At 40.9% G+C, this 26,072-nt stretch overlaps 1 protein-coding gene across 1 annotated transcript in view; it reads right to left on the bottom strand.

Annotated features, from left to right (window-relative positions):
• The window catches only part of HEPHL1 (hephaestin like 1), an 81,000-nt gene that overhangs the window by 16,707 nt on the left and 38,221 nt on the right, over positions 1–26,072 (bottom strand). Inside the window, exons 10-15 of the mRNA XM_019450099.2 lie at positions 23,451–23,601; positions 20,149–20,361; positions 15,259–15,472; positions 10,138–10,277; positions 6,787–6,927; positions 3,071–3,177 (exon numbers count right to left, since the gene is read on the bottom strand). Coding sequence (XP_019305644.2) covers positions 3,071–3,177; positions 6,787–6,927; positions 10,138–10,277; positions 15,259–15,472; positions 20,149–20,361; positions 23,451–23,601 — 966 coding nt within the window. The remainder of the gene's footprint in view (positions 1–3,070; positions 3,178–6,786; positions 6,928–10,137; positions 10,278–15,258; positions 15,473–20,148; positions 20,362–23,450; positions 23,602–26,072) is intronic.

Raw genomic sequence — 26,072 nt, 5'->3', positions numbered from 1 at the left:
TTCCATATGATTTCATTTATATGTAGAATGTAAAAAGCAAAAAAAAAAACAACAAAACAATGAATAAAGAAACAAAGAACAAGCAAAACCAAGTTAACTCCAAACCAAGTTAAACTAGTGGTTGCCAGAGAGGCGGTGGGTGGGTGGATGGGTGACATAGGTAAAGGGAATTATGAAATACAGACTTCCAGTTCTAACATAAATACGTCTAGGCGATGAAAAGTACAGCATAGGAAATATTGTCAATAATATTGTAATAATATTATATGGTGACAGATAGTGACTGACATTTATTGTGGTGAGCATTGAGTAATATACAGAAGTGTTGAATCAGTATGTTGTACCCCTGAAACTAATAGTATGTTCATTATCCTTTTAAAAGACAGTACACTGGTATAAAGTTAGAATTTCGTTTCCTCTCTGTTAAAGTGATAAAATTTTCTTGGATTATTGATATACTCTTGATAAGAGATAATAAAAGGTGTGTGTATAGTTTTCTCTTTTTACCCAGATTACATAATCTGCCTAGAAAACAAAGATTCTATCTTATCAAAATAATTTTCTGTATTTCATGTTGTCTTTATCAAGTCTTCAATTCCTTGAAAGAGCTGAGTCTTCTCTACTAGAAGAGCGAAGATATTTTTAGAACTATTTAACCTTCTGTATTTGTGTATTTAACCCTCACTATTTAACCTTGTGAAGTCTCTGTCACTATGGTTAAGCGGATAACTATTTATTGTTTCACAGAGACCTATGATCCTCTTTGACCAAGTGTTTTTAAATCTTTTGATATTTTTCAGAAACCTCCCAAAAATCAAATCCTAAATTAAGCCTTTTTGACCTTGAACCAACTTTGGGGATATTTTAAGAGGGTCCTGGGACATCTCAAAAAATTTGTTCTCTCCCCTTATTGAAAGAGAGATGTTAAAGTAATTAAGTGTATTTGATGGGTTAAATTACATGGGAAACATTGTGAAATAAGAAGTAATATTAAGCCTTTTTTATATTATATTCATATGGATATATATTATAAATGTTCTAGAAATTGATTAAATTCCTAGAAATTTGATATATCCTAGTATAATTTTATCAGTCATAATTCCATGTATTATTTTAAAATGAAATAGCCAAACTTCCTTATGAATTCCATTATAATGAACTCTCATCAGATCTTTAACCATGGACAATTTTGAAGACTTATCATTCACAGAGAGTTATTATTTACTCTGATATTTTTGTAGGAGTGAGACTCATAGAAAAGGCCTTATCAAGTGCTCCTGACCATTGACACTTTTGTAAAACTAGACCTCGAATACACATCTCAAAGCTGAAAAAGGCTTCAACACCTGATATCTGTTCCTGTAGAAATGCTAGAGATTTCCAAATCAAATTGACTAGGAAAAGAAATAGCCTACATTGTGATAAACTGCTTCCATCCAAGATGCCACACCAAAGCTGCATGCTTTAACTAAACATGAAACCCTTCCTTCTTCTCTTTCCTTCCTATACTCTGGCATTGGTCTGGAAAGATAACACCATCATCTGTATCTCTCAGGCCCTTGCTAAATGGCAGGGGGGGCGGGGGGGGGGGACAGAAACCTTTCAGACTGCTAGATTTGTCCTCAAAATCCATGATGCTAAAGACCCGGTGATCCTCCCTCCAACCAATTTTTCTTCTATTCTCTATTGACACCCCCCCACCACCACCATTAGGAGTGCACTTACAAAGTCCAACTTTTATGGCCAGAATATCCAGTATCCCATTTTTACCTTTCTCCAGTTGTAACTGTACTTTGCTCAGTTAAACACAAATATCTATGCAAATCATAGTACATTTGCACCCCTACATTCTTATGATTATGTAAATCAGATCTGCCCCAATCACAAAAAGATCTCGCTAAAAGTATGCATCTTTGCAAGGCCAAAGTTGTACTTGATCATATGATAGCCTTTTATTATCTTTCAGCTGAACAAGGAGGTGCCTTTGCTGTGGCCAACACCACTTGAACCTGGATAACATTTCTGGGAAGTTGAAACTCAGATACACGAAACCACTGAACAAGCCACTTGGCTTTAGAAAGTGACTCCTTCAACCTGGTCTTTCTTTGACTTATTTGACTTTGATCGGTTTGGGCCTTGGAGATCATGGTTCCAAAGTGCACACCAGATATGGGGGATTATTCTGCTTATAATAATCACAGTCGTCTCCCTGGTGCACTGTATTCCTTCAAAAGCTTGAAATGCATTTTCATAGCTGCTAAACAAGCAAATGATCTCACTGAGACTAGAACACAGAAAAAGAATGAAGAAAATGACCAATTTAAGAAATGTGAACCTAAAGTTGTGTCCCATAAATACCACAGAGATTCAACAAAAAGCATCATGACCTGTGAATACCACACAGAAGATGAACAAAAATTGTGGGAGCTTCAGAGCAGTAGCTGGGAGAGGTGCTAATGCCTTAAATTTTGATCACATCTCTCAATTAAGATGAGAGTCTGATCAAAACGGGGGAATTGTTAAAGAGAGAGGGAGAGAGAGAGACAACAGGTCCAAAATAGAGTCACTTGTGCTAAGCCCACATCACCAAACTAAGGCTTAATTCCTAGGTTAACTAAAGTTTCAATCTCTCCCAGGAGCAGAATCTTAAACTAGTCAATCTGGAATTACCTGATTAGCAGTAGTGAGACCCCTGCTATTCCTCAAAGGAAGGTGACCTTGCCACAGACAATCTCCTTTTTGCCAGCAACTTCCTTGTTTTGGCTCCTTCTGCCTGTAAAAGTCTCTCATTTTTGTACACTTCTTCAAACGTCCTTTCTATCTGCTAGATGGGACGCTGCCCATGAATTGTTGAATAAAGCTAATTAGATCTTTAAAATTTATTCAGTTGAATTTTGTTTTCTTAATACTATTCAACTCAACCATAAACAATGTTCACAAATGTTCATGGCCATAGTCTGAGATCCCTGCTGTTGGCCATTACACATATATCTACCAGAGTTGTGATAACTTGAATAATCGGTTTAAAGTCATATTACTTTAAGCATTTTGGTTGCCCCCTTCATCTTACCTTCACAAAGTTTGCTGTTGAATAGTAAACCCACGGAATACAATTTGGGTCATTTGGTCCTGGACCAGACCTTTTAGGGACATTCCACCTGTAAGTTTTTATTTCTCCTGAAACAAATGAGAAGTAATAGAAAGAATTTACTAGTGTTACTTCTGTTCCAGATGTTTTACCTAAAGAAATAACAAACAGATCTTTATGTCCTTTGGTTAATGTTTATTACTGGGGAGAATTACTCATTCATTAGAAATGCTCCAATTAAACTCACATCTTGAGTTTCTCTATTCTCAAAATGGCAGATTTTTCATTTCAGACTATAGCTTTCTTTCCAATTTGCCCTATATATTATCAACTGATGTTTATTCAAGGCATAAAGACTTATTTTATTTTTCACTGTTTTTTCTCCTCAAATTCCATATCTCCCTCACAAGAGCTATGCTTGAGCACACTTGAGTTACTGTAGGACTCAGCCTTGATTTCTGATTGAATCACCAGGGAGCTTTGTAAACTCTTAACTGCTGAGATCTCATTACAAACCAATGAAATTAGAGTATCCGGGACCTAGGACAAGGGCATCAGTTTTTTTTTTTAAAGATTCTCAGGTGATTCTAATGTGCAGATAAGCAGGACCTATTTAGAACCAGAGAGAATCAGAGAGACTTAGTTCCAAGTCTCAACCCTATCACTTCCTATTTATCTAACCTTTGACAAGCTACTTGACTTCATTGACCTTTAGTCTCCTTATTTGTAAAGTGGGTTAGTCATCCATTTTTCAGATTGTTGTGAAGGTTAAATAAAATTAAATACCTAGGTTAGTGTGTCATATTGAAGGCAGTTAATAAATGTTTATTTGTATGTATACTAATAACAAACGTATGCCAGGGACTACATCTATGCATCCCCTGTGGCTGACCCAGAGCCTTGCAGAGAAGTAATAAATAAACTCACATAAATTAGCAAGATAATCACATTGTAAACGTCTCAAATAAAAACGACATTTAAATCATTATCTCCTTTTGAACTATCTAGGTCCCATCCCCACCCCATCAGTACATACAACCTATAGCTGAATGTGAGCCACAAGGTTAAACAAAAATTATGCTTACATGAAACTGCTCCATATTTGCAAATACACCAGTAGGTTAGCAATATAATTTTAGGTCTGGTTTCCATTACCTTTCATAATAGCCCCCCTGCCTTGTTAATTGTGAGATAAACAGCTGATATTCAGCTTCCTAAATGCAAATAGCTAAGGGGTGGTGTTATTAAAGTTGGAATGATTCATTGTTCGCCCCAGTGGGGGGCGCAGCTCTAAACAAAAAGAGGACGTTCTGTGCATGTTTGTTGAGTGGCATCTTGAAGAAGAAGGAGGAGGAGAAATCTGAGAGGGGGCTGCTTACTTTTCTTAAGGCACTAGTTTGCTTTCCTTATCTCAGGCATGCCTAGAATAACCATTCTTCTCCAATTTGCCTGGATTTCGTGCACCAAATTAGTTTCTTGCTCCTACCCCTAATCTCTGGACTCTCCCAAGACTTTCAGGCTTGTCGGAGACCCTTATAGAATCAGAGAGGGATCCCTTATAGGGATTCTCCCCTCACAGTTTCAGTGAGAAAAATGCTTCTCTGCCATGTTCTAATCATTCTTCTCTCTAACCCCATAACCCCATCAAGGATGCTTAGAAGTCTAGTCAGCACAGAAGAGCTATGTCCCTTACTAGTCCTCACCATTAGGGCACAGCAGCCTGTGAGGGCTCACTCAGCAGGCCCAACAGCCCTATCAGACTGCCTACCCATGCCTGATTGGCACTTTTCTTCCTCCCTCCTGAGTTGCTTTTAACCATCAAAAATGAGTAATTTTCACTGCTTTTTTGACCCATTTAAAACCATTTCCCTCAGGGGTGCTTGGGTGGCTCAGTTGGCATTTGACTTTAGCTCAGGTCATGATCTCACAGTTCTTGGGTTCGAGCGCCACATCGGGCTCTGTGCTGAAAGCTCAGAGACTGCTTGGGATAATCGCTGTCTCCTCTCTCTCTGCCCTTCCCCCATTCGCACTTTCTCTCTCTCTCAAAATAAATAAACTTAACATAGATAAATAAATAAATAAATAAATAAATAAATAAATAAATAAAACTATTGCCCTCTTCATAAAAGCAAGACATCCATTACAGAAAATGAAGAAAGTACAAACAATGTGAAGAAATAGAAAAGAGTATCACCCTAACTATTACTTAAAATACTACCCAAAATGTACAACCATTATTAACATTTTGGCTTATTTCCTTTTTAACCTTTTTTCCATACTTGTATTTTGCTTAATATGATACCACAGGTTTTTCTCATGTCATTAAAACTTTCACATCCATTTAATGGCTGAATAGTTCACTGTAAGGGGATTCCAAAATTTAAGTATCTCCCTATAGATAGACATTTAGAACATTCATGAGAGACTTCTTAAAGCAGTAAAACACAGGCTCCTGAATTGGGGAGTAGGGTGGGGTGTGGAGAGGCAGGAGAGTTTGGGATTGTGTCCAGTGAAGATTTCCTCCCCCCAACCCCATCCATGTAAGAGTATCTTGCTAACGTCTTCTGGTGATGCATTAGAGTGTTTTCTTTTCTTTCTTCTATGCATCTTTAATTTTTTCCAAGGCTTATATGACTTTTATTGTAATTACTATAGTATTTAGTATTATTCATATATATACATAAGTAAAGTGGCATATAATTCCCCTGTAATTACACCTATGATTGCTCTCAATTTCATAACTGAAGGTCACAGAGGCTCTTAACATTTACTACAACCACATTCCAACTGTGTAAATGTATGGTTCTTTTAATTATGAATCTTCTCTCCCTTCAATGCATATTTTAAAACTCAATTGGAGTTCTACCTATTTTATAAGGCTTTCTCTATTTTCTCTGAATCAATCAATCGATCTTCATGGATTTTCCTTCTCTGAAATTTTTATAAACACTCCCAGATACATTCTTGAAACTCTCTACCAGTTAGAATTTCATTATGTATAGTCTGCATTACTACTGAAATAATTCATCTTGCTTGTCTTGTTTTTCATCCAAACTCATTTTAAGCATCGCAAGAGAAATATATGGTTAAGTGCATAGGTTCTGAAATCCAACAGATTGAGGTCCTGCCATTACTAATATATGACCTGGTCAAGCTCACCCCTCTGTGTTTTAGTCATCTGTTAAGTGGACATGACAATAGCATATTTCCTCAGTTATAGAATGTGCATTTTTCACATTTTCACATAACTGAAATCAAGATGCATCTTCAAATCAGTGGCACGTTAAAGTTTAATTGACAGTGTGTTTTTTCTTTTTTTTTAGTAACAGATAAAATGATGATGGATATTACAACCAATGATATCAGAGTCCATGACATATGTTAGTGTCTACCTTACTAGAAAATGAGATTATTAGTTTTTTTAAAAAATATAGAAGGCACAGCACCTGGCCAAAGATGAACATTCAATACGTGTTAGCTATTATTATGTCTTACTACACTTTTAGGTCCCAAATAGAGCCCTGGAAACACCATAACCACTTGGTCATTAGATGAATGATGATCTCATATTGGGAGTGACTAGGTGATGGCTGGAACATATTGACATTAACATGAACTTTCCAAGACCCTTCAAAGATCAGAAGAGAGTTGAGTCCAGTGTCCTTATCAGCATGGAGCAGATGTCTGGTGTAACTTACCTGGCTTTGTGATGGGCACTTGGAGTTGCTTCCCACTCTCCATGTCTTCAATACCATGGGCTGAGATGGAGTAGGGCCGCTTAGCTTTGTTCTTAAATATGACCAGGATGGAGTCACCCACCTCGGCATGAACCATTGGGCCTAAAGGCAAAACACAGGCCTGTGTGCATTATCGTTGTTCTTTCCAACATTGATGTAATATAAATGTAGATGGTATTTGGCCAAATAAAACAAAGGTTACCTTCTTCATTAGTGCACTTCCTTTGGAGGGCAATACACGTAACATTAAATACTCAAGTACTATTTGGCAATTGGACCAACCTGGGTTCAAATCCTGCTTCCTTCACTTATTAGAGAGGTCTTGGGTAAGTCAAGTAACCTGCCTGACTCTCAATTTCCTCACCTACGAAACGGGTTTAATAACACCTATCGTAAGGATTAAATAAGATAATGTACGTAAAGCGCTTATCTCAGTGCACTGAAACACAGTAAGTACTCAATAAATAAATGCTGCCAATTTTACTACTGCTGAGACATAATCTCCAGGAAAAGCCATATCCACATGATATGGTGGCTTTCCAGTTGTATGTAACCTTTGGTAAGTCTGAAATCGCTCATTTGCTGGTAAATGGATACATTAATAATCATCACCATCATGAGGATCCAAAGAAATATTGTGTATAAAAGGGATCTGAAAGACAAGAGCAAAACTAAAACATCTACGTGCTGATCTATGATCAATACAATGATTTCATTAATGCACGTCCAGTGCTGTGTCCCAGCGTTTGGATACCTTGAGGAGATGTGTGCTCCTCAGCACTCATGCACACACATTTCTGTGAGAAGCAACCCTCCTGTGTGCCACTGGGAATCGGCCCACACCCTGCTGGACCAGCATGACCGTGGGATAGCCCTCGCCCATGCCGGGTGCCCCTCACCTCTCCGTGCCTCAACAGTGGCACAAATGCAGCTTGCTCAGTGCAGGCGCCCCCCTGACAGAGCACCAGACACACCGGGGTCATGTGACACTGCTTCGAGAAGGATGGAACAGACTCCCATTTGGGAGTCACCTTAGACCTGGTCTTATGGCCCTGAGGGATTTATTTGCATTCTTGGGTGCCCATGGCAGTCCACATCATAGAAAGACACACCCATGGTAGGGAGTCTGAATATACCCATCCAGTCTTTACTGATGGTCACAATTGCTTTTCTGAGAAAGGCCACTGAAGTGTTAAATCAGCCTAAAATTTGTTGGACTGGGGTGCCTGGACGACTCAGTCAGTTAAGCCTCCAACTTCCACTCAGCTCATAATCTTGTGGTCTGTGGGTTCAAGCCGCACATTGGGCTCTGCTGACAGCTCGGAGCCTGGAGCCTGTTTCAGATTCTGTGTCTCCCTCTCTCTCTGCCCCTCCCCCGTTCATGCACTCTCCCTCGCTCTCTCTCTCTCTCTCTCAAAAATAAATAAACATTAAAAAAAAATTTAAATCGAATTTGTTGGACTATTATGATCTTTGGAGGGAAATACTGAGTATGAATTAGGAAGTGTATGAAAAAACGCTCTTTTATTTTTATGATAGAGCTAGAAAAGAATGCATGCTTTTAAACAGCATACTTGGGCATAGTTACAGATAGGTGCACGTGCACGCATGTACTAAAATCCTTATTTGTGACTCATTGCCACTTCAATTGCACCTGCTTTGCTGTACTGGTAAGGGTGAATGTCTTCTGATTCGGGGCCTGATAGGTCCCAGGGAGTGGTAAGGAGCAAAGGTGTGCCTGTTGCCTGCCCTGTGCCCTTTGGAACTTCAGGAGCACAGACCTGTCCCTGAAAATGCAGAAAATGAGTGGATGGGCCTTGTGCTCTCCTGAGGGGAAGTACCACTGGGCCTGCCTCTGACGGAGTCCCTCCTTTGTGTCATTTTACTGAGTAGACCCAAACCGGGGCTTTTTGAGGGGCAAACCACCCCACCCTTGGCAGAACCAGCACCTTTTTTTCTGGAGTTCATATGACAAACACAGCTCAAAAGAAGGAATGTTCCCACTGGGTTGACTCTTTTAGTGTGATAAGCTTGCATGTCAATGCAGGGAGGGTGCAGGGAAGGTGGATGGGGCATCTAATAATTTATCAAGCTAGCTGTCCTGGTGCCTTTTTTAATATTAAGAAGCACTGTGTAAACTCATATTATTTATACAAGTCACCTTGTGCATTTAAATATGGGAACAGAGGGGCGCTTGGGTGGCTCAGTTGGTTAAGCATCCAACTTCAGCTCAGGTGGTGATCTCAAGGTGCCCTGTGTCGGGCCCTGTGCTGACAGCTCGGAGCCTGGAGCCTGCTTCAGATTCTGTGTCTCCCTCTCTCTCTGCCCTTCACCCACTTGTGCTCTGTTTCTCTCTCTCTCTCTCTCTCTCTCTCTCTCTCTCTCTCTCTCTTGAAAATAAACATTAAAAATTTTTTGAAATAAAAAAATAAAAATGAGAACAGAAAAAAAAAGGGAACCGATTTCAGAAAGCCATCTAGATTAGCCTTCTGCCTAAAGATCTCATATTCATGATGGGGTCAGGTTTGGTGACTCCCAGGTGAAAGTGGGGAAGGAAAGCAGGAAGGAAGAGCTTATCTGATCCCCAGGTCAGGCAGCCCAGGGTATCAGACAGGCACAGTAGGTTCTGAGATGGCCACATTCAGGGCCTCCTGAGCTCAAACCAGGCCTTCTACCCTTAGCACTCCTCTTATGCAAGGAGTTTCTCATTGGCTTGAATTATTTTCTTAATGTTTATTTATTTATTTTGAGAAAGAGAGAGGGAGAGAGAGAATCCCAAGTAGGCTCCGTGCTGTCAGCACAGAGCCTGACGCAGGGTTTGATCCCACAAACCATGAGATCATGACCTGAGCTGAGATCAAGAGTCAGACATTCAAATGACTGAGCCACCCAGGCGCCCTTTGCTGGAGTTGTTTTTATGGTGTGTTCGTATGGCCCTGTGCATAGATGATCCAGGCCCTTGAAGAAGCTATGCAAATACTCTGCTTGCTCATCTGAGGCATCACATTATTCCAATTAAAATGTCCTGGCTCAGCAGAGGGATGGGAAAGGAATTTCAGGGCAACAGATGCTGGTTAGACTGTTGACGATATGGACTCGTGTTTGCGTGTTATCCGGTTGACTCTCCTTTGAATGAGCTGAGTACAGAGCATGCTCCCTGACAATGCGAGGGCAGGAAGATGTCACACTTGGGTGAATGCACTCGGGCCACTCTGTCCCTGCTGTCCCTTCTCAGGTCTAAGTGTGACAGCGTATGTGTACATGTTCACATGCCTTGGGGCTGGCAGCGCATGGCTGCGATCTGTGTCATACCCAGCAGTTCCAAGTGCTTCTCTCGTGGCGGCCGGGCCTTGATCTCCACAAATTCCCCATCGGTGTATTCTCTGTAAACCACTTTCTTGTACTGAGAGCCAATCCAGTTTTCGGTGTGGTTCATAAATATATCTCCATGTCTATAAATCAGAAGCAGCAGAAATTAAAGTTGTCAGAAGGTAGAAAAACCTTGGGTGCTCCTGAGTGATTCAGGGGTACTCGGGAGCACCGTTTCCCATACCTGGCTGCCATCAGAATCTCCCAGTGGAGCTCAACTTTTGCACCAGGCTCTCTGGGAGTGGAGCCAGGAATCTGTATTTGAAAGCACCGCAGGGGGTTCTGACTGGCCCAGGTCTTACTTCTTGGGAACCATTGTTCCAAAGCTTTGCTGGGTGCTGACTGTGGCCAGCCTTAGTTGGAGACTCCTAAGGGCCCCTTGAGGTGGTACTCCTCTTCCTGGGACTAACTAAGCTCACACGCGTGCATGTGCATGCACACATGCACATGCTCACACTCTATTACCCTGAATTCCTTCAGATTCCATTTATATCATTCCATACCTTGTTCTACTTTTCCACCTTAAAGATCTCAAGAGAGACTCTGGGTTGTATATTATGCACATACTCATATACAAGTATAGGCATAGTTGATTCTTGGTAGTCACAGGAGTCATGTTCTAGAAAGCCACTTTGAATACTGAAATAATGAACACTAAACCATTGTCCCTAGGGGAAACATAAGGTTACGTTTTGCAGGTGTTCAGAACGAATTGCCCCAAGACGTGCCACTTTGGCATGTGGATTATGTTGAGTTGAAAGCAATCAAGACCCAAAAGATGCAGGAAAAAGCTCTGACTTTCCCTCTAACTGCCCAGAAGAATTTAGGTAGAGGACCCCCTCCAGGAAGGGGCTATTACAGAAGGTAACTATCTTATAATATGAACTAGGGGTGGGAGACAGAGAGGAATTTAGCAAAGCCTGTTAAAATTCTTCTCTCTGTCCAATTGTTTCTGAGTGGCCCAATCAACATTTGTTTACCTAACATGTACTCTTTTTCATCTTCCTATGAATTGCTTTCCTTCTCTTTGAAGTCCCAGACCCCTACTTCCTTCTCCTTCCTTCAGAATGACATATATATCTCCTTTGGCCTCACTGTCTTTGGAATCTCTCATGTCTATGTGGATTCTCCCTATGTAAGTAAATTTGATTTTCTCCTGTTCATCTGTCTCATGTCAATTTAATTTTTAGGCCAGCCAGAAGAATTTGAACGGTAGAGGAAAATCCACCTCGCCGGCAAAAAAGTTTCTTCAGACCTCTGGTCCCAATACTTTCATCAACAGATTGATAAATACCCTTGTTCTATGTGTGCTTCTGTTTCAAGACATCTTATTTAATATATACTGCTGATTCATTAACTTTGAACTCATGGCCACTAGCACTATAAGTCACACCTGAAGGCAGCTTATCTAACACATGTATTTCCTCTGTAAGACACATCGCAGCCTTCTTGCACTTACCCTGGGGGCCATTTTAAACAGCTAAGTCATCAACGAAAAGCACACACACACACACACACACACACACACACACAGGCACTAAATAGACCACAAAGAGGATGCTTGTTTACAGTGTGAAAGCTGAAACAAGACAGTGAAGACAGAGGGATGTTTTGTTTGTTTGACCTCAGCTGGAAATGTGCGCATTGGGAGACACAAACTCTTTGCTGCTTTATGCATACCTATGAAGGACCACAACAGCACCACAAAAATTGGTTTGGGTGTTACAAATAAATTTCAGTGACTAGGCAAATTTACAAATATGGAATCTGCAAATAATGAGGATCAACCATATATTTAATCCATCACCAAGATACATCATCACAAAAAGACAGAAAAAAAATCTATCAGTTTTATCTACAAAATAGAGTATGTCTCCCATCCTTCCATTTCCCTCTATTAAACTACCTGCACTCCAACCTAAGCCCGCTAGGTCACTTACCCGTATTAACTGGAGTTGTTCTTAATCACTCTCCCTGCCACCCACGCTTTCCCCCTCCCTCCATCCTCTACTCTACACGCAGAGTGACCCTAACCTATAAATTCCACCAAGTGAGTCCTTGTGGAAAACCTGATGATGGCTTCCCACTGCCAACTTCCTCAAATTAGCTCTCACACCCCTTTGCTGTCTGCCTCTGCCAACCTCTCAGGCCTCGTTTCTCGTCACTGGCACCCACGCACTCTACGCTCTGGTTCCTAAACATTCTCTCTTGAGCTCCACATGCCCTCCCCACCTCCGGGCCTTCCATGTGTTATTCCTTGTGCCAAGAACACTCTTGCCACCTCTTTGACTGGCCTATTCCTCAAGTCCCAGGACAAAGACTACTCCCTCCTTGACCACCTCTCTCCCCTCTCCCCAGGTGGGGCCATGTGCGCCTGCCGTGAGCTCCCCCTGTGCCCTGCACCTCTCCTCTCACAGTGATTGCCTCACTCAGGATGCTTGTTCTAATGTCTGCCCCACGAACCATGAAGTCTGTATGGGGAAGGACCTGGCCTGCCCTTATCAGCACTGTTTCACTCGTACTTTGTACAATGCCTAGCAGACAGCAGGTACTTAACAAAGGCACCTATATCTTTGACCTAGACCATATGCTTTCCGAGGCAAGAGAATTTTTCTCCTACTTTTATTTTCCAGAAGTCCTAATAACACACGTGGTAGTGACAGAAATGCCTCTGGAGCTGTAGCTTTACCGTTTCTCGGCTTTCCTCTTCTGCGGAGTGGGATGATAATAAGGCATCCGTCTCCCAGATTGCTGTGAGGATTACATGGGTTAGGATCTGTAAAGCACTATGCCAGACACATACTGAGCACCAGGGAAGCGCATGCTCTATCACCATCTTGCTGGGACGTCATGTGACATGCTGGGCCAAAGCTGAGCAAATGGGTCAAGTATACCCTAAGGGTCTTTATCAGATAGGGTTTGTAAAAACCCTAGCAAATGCCTGGCATATGGTGGGTGCTCAAGAAATGGCAGTCACTATCTCAAGTCCCAGGGTGGTTAAATTAAATGCGTATCAGTCCACAAGCTCACGAGTACTGGGAATACAAGGTTTTTTCTCTATAACAACTTAATCTCTGTTTTCGAATTCTCTCCCACTGCACAAACCCTGGCATTGTGCTGATGGTCCCACTGGTTGCTTTTCTGGGATCCCGAGGGCTTCTCGGTGCTTTCTTAGGAAGCTCTGGGAAAGACATCTGAGGCAGAGGGTCTGGTCTAACCCGGACAATAAATGTCTCGGGGATAACCCATACTGAGAGGTGGTTTGAAAGCTGGGTGTCTCCATGCCATGGCTTTGGCTCAACGAGCAGAGGCATAGCCACTGGGGGGCAGAAAGGACATTTGTCCCTGGGCTTCGATCCGCAGGGGTGCCACAGACGTGCCACGACAGGAACCGGTCATTTCAATGTCTACTGAATTTTTATCTACAGATCTGTTGTACTTTGAATATGTGAACATGCTCTCAATCGGCTTTGTTTTTAGTGATTTACGGGCAATATCCAGAGTGGCAGGGCAGGGTACAGACACACCCGGCACGCTTTATCTCTCTACGTCACCTGGAGACAATCCCGGAAGACTGAGACTAGAGCTTCCTGCCAGCCCAGAGAGATGGGGTCTGAAGACACAAATTACACTGAGTCTCAAGAAAGTCATGGAAGACGAAGAGTATAAGGGCTAAGAATATACACACAATATACATACAACAGAGTTATCATACAACTATTTCTTCAGTTATAGCAGCCTTTTAGTAAAAATAATCACTTTAGAAAAGGCTGAATTACGGTTCATTTCATTTTCCAATGCACCAGTATTAGTCTTTAGCTTGTATTGGCGGCACTGGCTTTGCAGGAGAGGAGTGTCTGGTTTAATAAGTGGGTTGGTGAGTCGTGGAATACATTTTAAACCGCCCTGTCCCTGAGGCAAATCTTTTTTAAGTGGAAGAGGCATTTTGTTTCTTCATTTATCCATGAGGTGATGCTGTTACACTCTCTTTTCCGGGTGTCTAAACCCTCAAAACAGGCCAACAAGTAAGACGAGAAAAAAGACATGTTAAGATTAGGAACATTTGGGCATAGACGAGTCTGTGTGGGACACAACTAAAGAGAATTAGTATGGGGGAGGGGGTCTGATAATAAACAACAAAGAGGAACAAAGACATGGAAATTAACATGCTTGGTGGTGAGAACACAGATTGGTCTTTGTTCAGTTCCAGTGTCAATGACTAGGGGTTAGTCTTACCTCTGTGCCCTGAGTCTCCTGGTCTGTATATGGGGACAGGGAATAAATAACCTAAGCAGCAAGTTGTTTAGTGGAGGGTATGAACTTTGGGGTGGAGTCTGCAGGTCAGTGCCCAGCAGATGCCTCTATACCTTGCATGGCTCTACCCCAGTACATCCCAGTGGGAAGTAAAGGATACTTAGGGTGGGTGGGGGGCCAGGGCTCACAGCCTTGCCCACTCTTTGGTGTTCAGCTTCCGCAGACAGTGCTCTCACGGGAGGGTCAGTCTTGGGGACCTTCTGGGTACAGGGCCTAGTAGAGAGAGCAGCTCCTCCCTCCCCCAATTCCAGGATCTCTGCCAAGGCAATGCCTCCGACCCACTCCCCATCCAGATGGACGCTCTTTCCCCACGCTCCTCAATCTAGAGCAGCCCATCTGCTCACCCCACTGCGCACCCGCCTCTGCCTCCCTCCCTCCCTACCATTTCGTCTTCACAGTCCCACGTCACTGGGATCTGCCTCTTTCCCTAAGGCCTTCTTTCACGCTAGGCGCTCTCTCAAAGGCACAAGCATTCTTGGGACAGCCACGCTTGCAACCGGCACCGCACAGTGGGTGGGGATGTGCGGAGCCTGCTGGGGTGGGGATGGGGGTGCAAATGACTTCCTTCAGGCTCCCCTCCCGGGATGAGGCCCTGGCAGCTTCCCTCCTCTTTTGTGCCCCTAGTAAAAGCCGCTGTCTGCCAAAATAGTGCAGACAGAAGCAGGGCGTGTTTAGGTTTTCACATTTGCTAAACGTCTACCGAGTGTGTGCAATCCCACCCAAGAGACTTGACGGCTTCGCCCGTGGTACCTTTCCCCTCCTGCGTCCAAGTGCTGCTTTTCGAACTCCCAGTTTTTGTTAGGGGCATAATCCCATTCTACCTCTTCAGCGGCGATGTAAAAGGTTCTTATCATCCCGTACGGCTGCTCAGAAGGGTCCTTGTTGCCACAGCTGTTGACCTCATATATCTGATTCATGCCTCTCATGAAGTGGTGCAAGGTGGAGCAAAACACCCTGAAAATACCTGAAACAGAAATCGCTTGGCGTTGTGTGCAGCGCTCCATGCTTTCGATTTCGGTTCGCTCACCAGCTACAGCATTTTATTCCCAAATAAATAAATGGTAAGGTGAATTCTTAAAATGTCAATTTTATATGGTATTTTAAAGCCATACTCCAAGGGGGAATAAAGTATGTTGAATATATTTACTTACCAGGGGAAAGATACCATCTGAAATTCATTGGTAATGGAAAATTAAAACTTGCAAAGTTGCTACCGAGAAATGATTTCTCTGGGTCTTCCCTACTGTATACACCTGTTAGAAGATAGTTGCCCCTGGAAAATCACTGATGGGTACGATTATCTTAGCCTGGTCCAGTTTAAAATGAACTAATAACCTGTATCATCAATATTCTAAACAAAGTTCAAATAGGGGAACATGTCTGAAATCATGTATTATGCCCTAAAATATTTCATAAACTATATACAGTGCAATATACAGGTAAGGTACTATTATTAAAGCCAGGTGTATTATTACTTCGTTAGGCCTTTGAGCAAAGGAGGTTCTCATGACCAATGGCAGGTCTCCATCATGCCAGACAAAAAGAAAAAAAAATCGGCCAGATTGCCCTACATAATGCCAACAAGCATGTCTGAGAATTATGTAACTTTATAAACTGAATTTTCTAGATTGGCATCAGGTAGATACATCTTAATTGAATTCACCATAAAATCACATGAAACAAAAATATTGGAAGATATTAACTGTCAGTGGAATTGCTGCATCAATAAACCTTCCCTTCCTTTGGTAGACACTGTTCTTAGAGGCGAGTGATCAGGGATTAGTTTCACTAATTACCCCTTGAGGATGAGCAAAACCCATTGGTTCAGTGGGTACTCAAGCCCCCCAGCACTGATGAGGACCTCATGAGGAAGGGTCTTTGGGGAATCACACAGAAGACGCTCTGAAGGTAGACATGGAAAGAGCTCCCTTTGCACGTGTTGTTTGGCAGGCAGCCTGCTATTCATGGTTCATTATGTTCTTCACTAGCCGAGGAATTATCTTCTCTAAGAACAAAGAGGAATTGAAGGCCTTGGTTGTGGCGATGGTTTCACAGATGTATATATACTTACCTCCCACCCCAGTAATCTGTTTTTTTTTATGCATAAATATATGTTTCTTTTATTTTTTTATCATTTTACTTATTTTTCATCCCCTCTCGTAACCATCAGTTTGCTCTCTGTAGTTAAGAATCTGTTTCTTGGTTTGTCCCTCTCTCTCTCTCTCTCTTCCTTTATTTCCTTTGCTCATTTGTTTTCTTTTTTTATTATTATTATTTTTTTTTACATTTATTCATTTTTGAGAGATAGTGAGAGACAGAGCACAAGCAGGGGAGGGGCAGAGAGAGAGGGAGACACAGAATCCAAAGCAGGTTCCAGGCTCTGAGCTGTCAGCACAGAGCCTGACACGGGGCTCGAACTCACAATCCGTGAGATCATGACTTGAGCCGAAGTCAGACGTTTAACCGAGCCACCCAGAACCCCTTTATTTGTTCTGTTTTTTAAGTTCCACATATGAGTGAAACCAGATGGTATTTGTCCTTCTCTGACTTGTTTCTCTTAGCCTTATACTGTCTAGTTCCATCCTTGTTGTTACAGATGATAAGATTTCATTCTTTTTATGACTGAATAATATTCCATTGTACATATATACCACATCTTCTTTATATATTCATCTTTTCATAAACACCTGGGCTGCTTCCATAGTTTGGCTGTTGTAAATAATGCTGCAATAAACATCAGGGTGCATGTATCCCGTTGAATTGTGTGTTTTGTGGTGGTGGGGGGGGGGGGGGCGGGAAACACCCAGTAGTGCAATTCCTGGATCATAGAGTAGTTCTAGCTTTAATTTTTTGAGGAACCTCCAGACTGTCTTCCACAGTGTCTATACCAGTTTGCATTCCACCATCAGTGCACAAGAGTTCCTTTTTCTCCATACATTCACCAACACTTATTGTTTGTTATGTTTTTGATTTTAGCCATTCTGACAGGTGTGAAGTGACATCTCATGGTGGTTTTAATTTGCAAACTGTAAAGACTCCCCCCCAAAACTACTAGAACTGATAAATGAATTCAGTAAAGTCGCAGGATACAAAATCAATGTGAAGAAATCTGTTGCATTTCTATACACTGATATTGAAGCAGCAGAAAGGGAAATGAAGAAAACAATCCCATTTAGGATTGCACCCAAAACAGTAACTATCTAAAACTAAACTTAACTAACAAGGTGAAAGACATGTACTTGAAAACTATAAGACAGTGATGAAAGAAATTCAAGATGACGCAAAGAGATGAAAAGACATTCCATGCTCATGGGTTGGAAGAACAAATATTGTTAAAATGTCTATACTACCCAAAGCAATCTACACATTTAATGTAATCTCCATCAAAATACCAATAGCATTTTTCACAAAACAAGAACGAACGATCCTAAAATTTGTATGAAACCGCAAAAGACCTCAAAAAGCCAAAGCAATCATGAAAAAGAAAAAACTGGAGGGATCTCAATTCCAGATTTCAAGTTGTATTACAAACCAGTAGTAATTAAAACAGTATGGTACTGGCATAAAAAGAGACACATAGATCATGGAATTGAATGAAAACCCCAGAAATGAACCCACAATTATATTAATTGTATCAATTATATCAATTATCCTCAACAATTAATCATGTCAATTAATCCTCAACAAGGGACGAATTAATACACAATGGGAAAAAGTCTCTTCAACAAATGGTGTTGGGAAAACTGGTATAGCTACATGCAAAAGAATGAAACTGGGCCACTGTCTTCCACCATACACAAAAATAAATTCAAAATGGATTAAAGGCTTAAATGTGAGACCTGAACCCATTAGAATTCTTGGAGAGAGAGCACAGGCAGTAATCTTTCTGACATCGGCCATAGCAACATTTTTCTAGATATGTCTCCTGAGGGAAGGGAAGTAAAAGCAAAAATAAACTATTGGGACTACATTACAATAAAAAGTTTCTGCACAGTGAAAGACGCAATCAACAAAACTAAAAGGCAACCTATTGAATGAGAGAAATATTTGCAAATGGCATATCCAATAAAGGGTTAGTATCCAGAAAATATAATGAACTGATACAACTCAATACTCAAAAAACAAATGATCCAATTAAAAAATGTCCATGAATAGACATTTCTCCAAAGAAGACATATAGATGGCCAACAGACACATGACAAGACGCCTAACGAACTCATTGATTTGTATATATTAAATATCAACAACTTTTTATGTATCAGTCATATCTCAGTAAAGTGGTTTTTAGAAAAAAGAACAAAGACAAAAAAATTTGAGTCGAAGCCTAGGGTCTACTCATATTTTGGCCAAATGACCAAGCTGTTAAGCAGTCACAGATTTATACTCACCACGAAACATAAACTGGAAAACATTGTCATAAGCAATTTGGAAGCTCCTAGGGCACACGTGTAATACCAAAGCATCAGAATAATTAACCAAGTCTCTAAAATTATTGCAGCCAACTGCAGCTTTGAATGCCAGTTTCTATTTCTGTGGATTAAATCTGGCTGTTTCCCTCCTCTCCCATCTTCAGTGTCGAAGAGCATATTTAAAAAACAAAAACAAAAATCATTGTGCTCAAGGCATTCCTTGGTTTGGGTGATTCATAGTTATGAATTCATAGTTATGATCAATTATACTAATGTAGACGAATTCATAGTTATGATCAATTATACTAATGTAGAAAGGTTAAATACTCAAAGTCTATAATGCACGGGTTATGGAACTCCTAATTTCAGGCAGTTCTTGGGCAAAAGTTTTGAAGCACAAGCCCTAAGTGTTTAACCAATGACACTGAGAGGCATCTAAACTGTACTTCTAGTGCGAAGTAAAGTAGACACTAATTCATAAAGAAGACAGAGCCAACAAGTACTCATCTTGGGTAGTATATTGGTTTCGTTTTAAGACTAATGAAAAAGTTGGGTTGGAGAAACATTTTGAATGCCCATGGCACTGGCTATCTTATTTTTCAAACGAGCCATGTGTTGCTCTGAATCTCTTATAAAAATGCCCCAATTATCCAATTAGCTTGGAAATGTTTAAGAGAAGGGATGAGTACTGGCCCTTCAATGGGCCCTCGGTGGACTTCTGACCCAGTGCAGCTTACCCTCCAGGGAAACTAATGGTGCCCAACAGAATGAAAATGGAGAAGTCTCCAAGTAACTTATCAGTCTCTAAAGAAGGTCATGTCTATCACCTGGAAGCATCCACTGGGCTGTCTATACCTGGTAGATGCTTCAGAGCAGCAACTAAAATGTCTGTGCTTTAGGAGAACAAGAAATACCCTCTTTCTTGGGGCTGAATCATTCCTAGGAATGAATCAAGAGCATTCTCCTAAGATTTGTGTGGCAAGGTCATTTAGGGGACTTCTTCTTTGTGTCATTTTAGATGCTTTATGTCGTTTTAGATGCTTCTCCTCTGTCCTTTGTACTGTGTGTTTGGAATAAAATAGTTAGGATTATCTGATTGTAACCAAGACTGTATGTCTTGCTACATCCTCTGAAGTGCCCAAATTCAACCAGTTTATTCCAGGGGAGGACACTAAGGGTATACGCCTGAAGACAGTAATTTGGTCACCTGCGGTGGCCCTGCCGAATTTACCTGCATGGTCTGGCTGCATGAACACCGTTGTGGAGGTATGGGGAAACAGGGCCAGGGTGTCACGATGAGTTCCTCGTAGGTGGATGGTGTTCCCTTGAAAATAAACTCCGTGCATATCAGTGTCAGTGCCCATTCCAATCATATGCCAGGAAACTCTATCCTTTTTGCACATGCTTAGGCCTGGCTGGTTGCCATACATATAGCCATTAATAGCTAAATGAAAGGAAAAAGATAGTCAGAGCCCAGTACGATTTTATAGATACAGAAAACACACCATTTTAGTACAAGATTATCAGTGTGTGGGGGCAGTTTGTTCAATTGCTCAAGTTCAAACTATTTACAGAAGATCCTTACTACCAGAGAGTAAACACACTAGAGAAAAGTCACACAGTGACTCAATCCAAAATGGAGACTAAGAGGAACAATGAATAATGAAAATATACTAAAATTGTGAAAATATTATGTATAACAATGTACAACAAGGGCACAAACCCTAAGAATCAATAAGGAATAAATCAGGTTGTTTTCTGGCATAAGTTTTTCTGACAAAATTGTTTGACAGCGTAATACAATATCCTTCATTTCACATTTTAGTTTTGCAGATTATAAAGAGCATTGTCCTTGTGAAAATATTTATGGACTTCGCCATTTTCCCCAAAGCTCGTGATTTGAAAATCACTTTCTTTTGAGGTTCTTATTCTGTTATCTCCCTTAAGTGTCTCTTCTTCGGTCATTAATTCACTTAATTTCATCAGATCTTCATTTACCAATGGATTTACATTTGATTCCAGAAGTTATCAGACATCTCATTACTGATTTCATGGAACTGGCGTCATTTGAAAGATTTGCAATTGATTGACATTGTATTTGCACGTCTGGTCAGTGAAGAGGGATTGTTTTGAGGGGGGGAGGGAGAAGGACGCTAAGTCTATAAGAGGCTAGCCTTTGATTAAATAATTTTGCCTTTTGGTAAGTTTTATTTCCCTGCCTCAGCAAAATAACTGAAGGAACTTTGAATAATGGTTACTTAGATATGAAGACCTTCTGAATCTCCAGAAATGAAAAGTGTTTTTCTCTTTTATATCAACCTCAATCCATTGATAGTGGCTCCCTGGAGCAGTGTCTTGAAAAGAATTTAGAAACCACATCTGTGTGGGATGAACCCCACTCTGTGTGGGATGAATGCATTAACTGAATAGCATTGTTTAAGGGTGACTACACATGTCTTATGCGTGATGCCCTGTAGAGAGATAAAGATTCTCTCCTCTCCCACTTCTTACTAATGCCCATAGTAGGAAAGAACAACTATCACACACATAAGTGACCTTCTGTTATAATCCCGTTGCCAGATAAAATTGCTTTTTATTTCTGTGTCTGCAGAACCAATGGTGCTTGGTAATTTTACTCAAATATCTGAGATTATTAGCAGAAAATCTAAGAAGGATGCTTTGAGAACATTGCATTTTCTGAAAAAAAATCTTTGATCATACCTTTGCAAATAAATTATGTAAATCCTGCCCATTGAATGTTAAAGTGATATTGTAAATTGGGGTACTAATGATTTAGTCCTTGACTGGCCCATAGAGAATCTTCTCTTGCCTTGGAACTCTAGTTTAAATTCTCTCTTTCTGGAACATTCATTCATGCATTCAACAAACACCTTTGTTTGTTTGCTTGTTTAACAGTACTCTAAAAATTTATTGAAAGAATGATGTCATTGCTGGTTATAGTGTCAGATAAAGGTAGTCAAAGCCCATGGTAAGGTCTGGTAAAGAAGTTATACTGTTCTGCCTTCTCGTGTAGACTTGTCCCCTAACCCAGATGATATTTGTTGACTAACCCAAGAACTACTGTAGGTATGCCTCTTTTTCATCAGAAAAGACCCCCAAGGATAGCTCACAAGCCGTTGAGGATGCCCTCTAGGAAAGGAGGTCCACATCTTTTCATATAGACCACATAATAGGTGTAATGCAAGGCACTGGGTAACACGAGAGGCACTTTTTCTTTGGTATTGTTGCCGTCATTTTCTCTCATACTCCATGCAAGCAAGACTAGAGATAGAATTTAATTCATAATTAATGTAAAATTTAAATTAAAATACATTGTTTTCCTTGCATTTTGTTTTAAAGATGGCGTACTCTCCATGTCAAAAATATGAAAGTGTATATTACATTGCCAAATCAGGATGGAGCTGGATGTGATGTGGTCTGTTGGGTTGTTTTATCTTTTCTCTTTATCCTTTATCCTACGGGCCTCTCTTAGGATAAGTTTCTTTTGCGACTTAGCTTCTCCACTAAGGAATTGTTATGTTTCCTCATTCTACTTTCTTCTTCTTCTTTTTTATTTTTATTTTTTTGGCTGCTAGGAGGGTGGGAAACAAATTTCATGATTCAGTTATAACAAACATTTTGTAGAAAATGGTATTGAAAATGCGTTACTCTATGCTTTCCATTGGTCCAAGAGGAGACTGTTGGCATGGAGTATCCAGGACCATAGGAGTCTGTGAGCTGGTTGCTGTGGGTCACTTGGAAACTTGGACTTTCTTGACCTCCTTGTGGGGAAAGGAGATTAGGGTCTATTTTGTTATTCTCCTATAATGTTTTGAAAACAATAAATAGATGTTGTCCTTGGTCCTAAAACAAGCAATTTAGCACGTGTTATCTTACAATGCTTGCTTTCAGCTCCTTTTTGACTGCACGGTCTCATAGTTATTTGGGATTGGGCTCTCGCTCACTATTCTGCCATCTAGGGTAGTGTGCCTAAAACTAACAAGACTCCTGTGTTAGTCACGCCAATTATGAGGTGGTTTGCCACTGTTACAACTGATATAAGAAAGAGAGGAGAATTAAGTAATTCCTTTTAAATAAGATCTGGGGTGGGAATTCGCTAGTATTTTACACATTATCAGTTTAGACAGTTCTTCATGCAACTTGATAAGAGACACTTTGTTGTTTAATGATTATCTCCAATTATCACTTGGATTATTAGCCTCAATGATGTTATTATGAACCCAAGGGAGGGCATTTTGTCAGTCATTTTCTACATTTATAAAGTACTGCAGTCTTTGCTGGTTCATATTTTGTGTTGCTTCATCTAAAGCTGATGAAGTATTTCAGAAGTATTAATTAGGTTGCACAACATCCCCGGGAGGTAGGAGGTTTCACCAGACCTTGTGAGATGAAGTCATGAAACAATTTACTCTTGACCAAGAACAATGTCCAAGAAACCAAAATCAAGATAGTTAAAACATTCCAAATATTTTCACTTCAAATCCTTAGAGAAGAGAAGGACACTTTTCATACCATGCATTCGGTTGGACTTCACAAAATCTTTGTCTTCTTTGTCAACACTGAAGGGACGCCATGTAAACCTCTGAATGTTTTCATCAAGATACCTGCTCAGATTCTCATCAAAGACTGTAAACAGTAGATAAAATTCCTTGTCGATTCCTCTCTAAAGAGAAGAAGAACATAACTGTATAAAAAGTACAGCTTGGAGGAATTCTAATCTCTATTTCACTTTCAACATGAACACAAATAAATCAGGACCAACGTGAGTTGGGTCATTTTGTAAATGAGGATTCTGAGCATGATTCTGATCAATTCATTTTACACCCTAACGTTTCATCTTTCTGTTTATATCCTTATCCCTCCCCATGAGATCTGCTCAGAGGAAATAGGTCCTTGCTCAGAAGCTTCCCTACACTGTGGGACTCCTATTTTCAGTCTGGTCATCACTATCTTATTCTCCTTCCCAGGGCCTGCATGCCCTGGGCTGTCTCTCTTTCTGATTTCATCTCCTTGTACTCGCCCCTCATTTACTCCAGCCACCCTGGCCTTTTGCTCTTCTGTGAACACACCAACTTCACTCCTGCCTCAGGGACTTTTCATGTGCTGTTTCCATTGCCTAGAAGGTTCTCCCAGGTCTTTCCTGGCTCACTCCCTTACTCCATTCAGTTCTCTGCACGAATGTCACCTCCTCGAGTACCCTTTCCTGACCACCCTGTCTAAAACAGTCACCTAGCACCCACCCTGCCTGCAAACTCACTTCACTTACCCCCAACTCACTCTTCTTTATAGTACTTAACTCCACCTGAAATTATATTTCATTTGTGAACTTACATTTTTTTAGTGTTGTCCCATTGCATTGTAGCTTTGTGAGAGTAGGGAAGTTTTGGGTTCCTCTCTGTGTCCCCGGCTTTTAAAAAAATGCCTAGAGAGAAGCCTGGATGGCTCAGATGGTTAAGCATTCCACTCTTGGTCTTGGCTTGGGGCATGATCTCGTGGTTCATGAGTTCAAGCCCTGTGTTGGGCTCTGTGCTGACAGCATACAGCCTGCTTGGGATTCTCTGTTTCCCTTTCTCTCTGCCCCTCCCCTGCATCATCTGTCTCTCAAAATAAATAAACTTAATAAAATAAAATGAAATAAAATAAAATAAAATAATGTCTGGAAAAGCAGACACTCTACATGTTTTTGAGTGAAATAATGAATTCACATAACCCATCAGACTTTGCTAAATTACGTTAATGTAAGTTGAAATGGAGGGCACCATGGATTACTTCCCACTATGTATATTCCTAATCTATCTGTCCGAGCATGTCACACAACACACAACATCCTGCATTGCCGAAATATGCTTTTCTTTAAAGCTGAACCAGAGAGGTGACTGTCTTTTATGTCCCTCAACCATCTTCCTATGTCTAATGTACTCCCCTCCAACTCACCCTTTAACCCGTTGCCTGCTCTGGAGGAATCCCCAGAACTGCCACAGATCACATCTCTCTCCTTCTGAAACTGGACAATACAGTCTAAACTCACAGTGATCTCGTTCTTGCTTACCTGCTCTTAGCCCTTCCCTCTCGGCACTTTGACCAAAGTGAGGCCAAGTCCCTTGCAGCGATCTGAACTTGCTGTGTTCCGTAGGCCTCTGTCCTTCGTGCATGCATCCCTTCAACTTAAAGGTATGCCACCCCAATCCAACCTCAAGAGCCAGTTTAGCTGTCCCACCTCTGTGATGCTTTCCTAATGCATCATCAGAGATGTGGGTGCCCTTTGCTTTATTCTCACACCATATCTTGTATGCACCTACTGCTTTTATCACATGGTGTTTTAGCAGGCAGTAGTTTAAGATCATGGGATATGAAAAGAAATGATGTAGGCTTGCAATATTTAAAGGAAAATATGAAGAATTGGAGGGAAATAAGAGGTCAAAGATATTTTAAAAGATTATGGGCTATGGGTGCTAATGTTATTCTACACATCCATTGTGAAAACTGGGGCAAGTGATTTATTCTCTCTCAGCTCTAATTCCTTCATTTGAAAAATGAGAATAAGAGTAGTCTCCACTTCCTGGGGTTGTGTGTGTGTGTGTGTGTGAAGGTTAAAATAGATAATATAGGTAAAGCACTCAAGACAACATCTGGCAGATACTAAGTGTTCAATGTTAATTGTGACTATTAGCTGCAATTGCAACTGTCCGTAAGACAAGAAGGAATGACTGAAAGGCATTGAGCTGAAGAACCTCATCACCTGAGAGTCAGTTGGAAGGTAAGTAGGTCTATGAGGGTGGGAAATTAACCCAGGAAAAGGTTAGAAAGTAGGTGATACCACATGGTGATAACCCACGTGAAGGTTCATTTTATGTGTCAACCTGACTGGGCCATAGGTACCCAAATATTAGGTCAAGCATTATTCTGGGTGTTTCTATGAAGGTGTATTTGGATGAGATTAACATTTAAATGGTAGACGAGCAAAGCACATCCGCCCTCTCCAATGTGGGTGGGCCACATCCAATCAGTTGAAAGACTCAATACAACAAAAAAATCTGACCCTCCCACAAGTAAAAGAGAATCCTTCCTGTCTTTGAAGTGGAACATTGACTTTTTTCTGCCTTCAGACTCAAACTCAAACAGAGGCTCTTCCAA

The sequence above is a fragment of the Panthera pardus genome, unplaced genomic scaffold (genome assembly GCF_024362965.1).
Source record: "Panthera pardus isolate Hobbes unplaced genomic scaffold, ASM2436296v1 HiC_scaffold_12, whole genome shotgun sequence".
Lineage (NCBI taxonomy): Eukaryota > Metazoa > Chordata > Mammalia > Carnivora > Felidae > Panthera > Panthera pardus.
The sequence above is the reverse complement of the archived record's forward strand: the minus strand, read 5'-3'. Positions and strand labels throughout refer to the sequence as shown.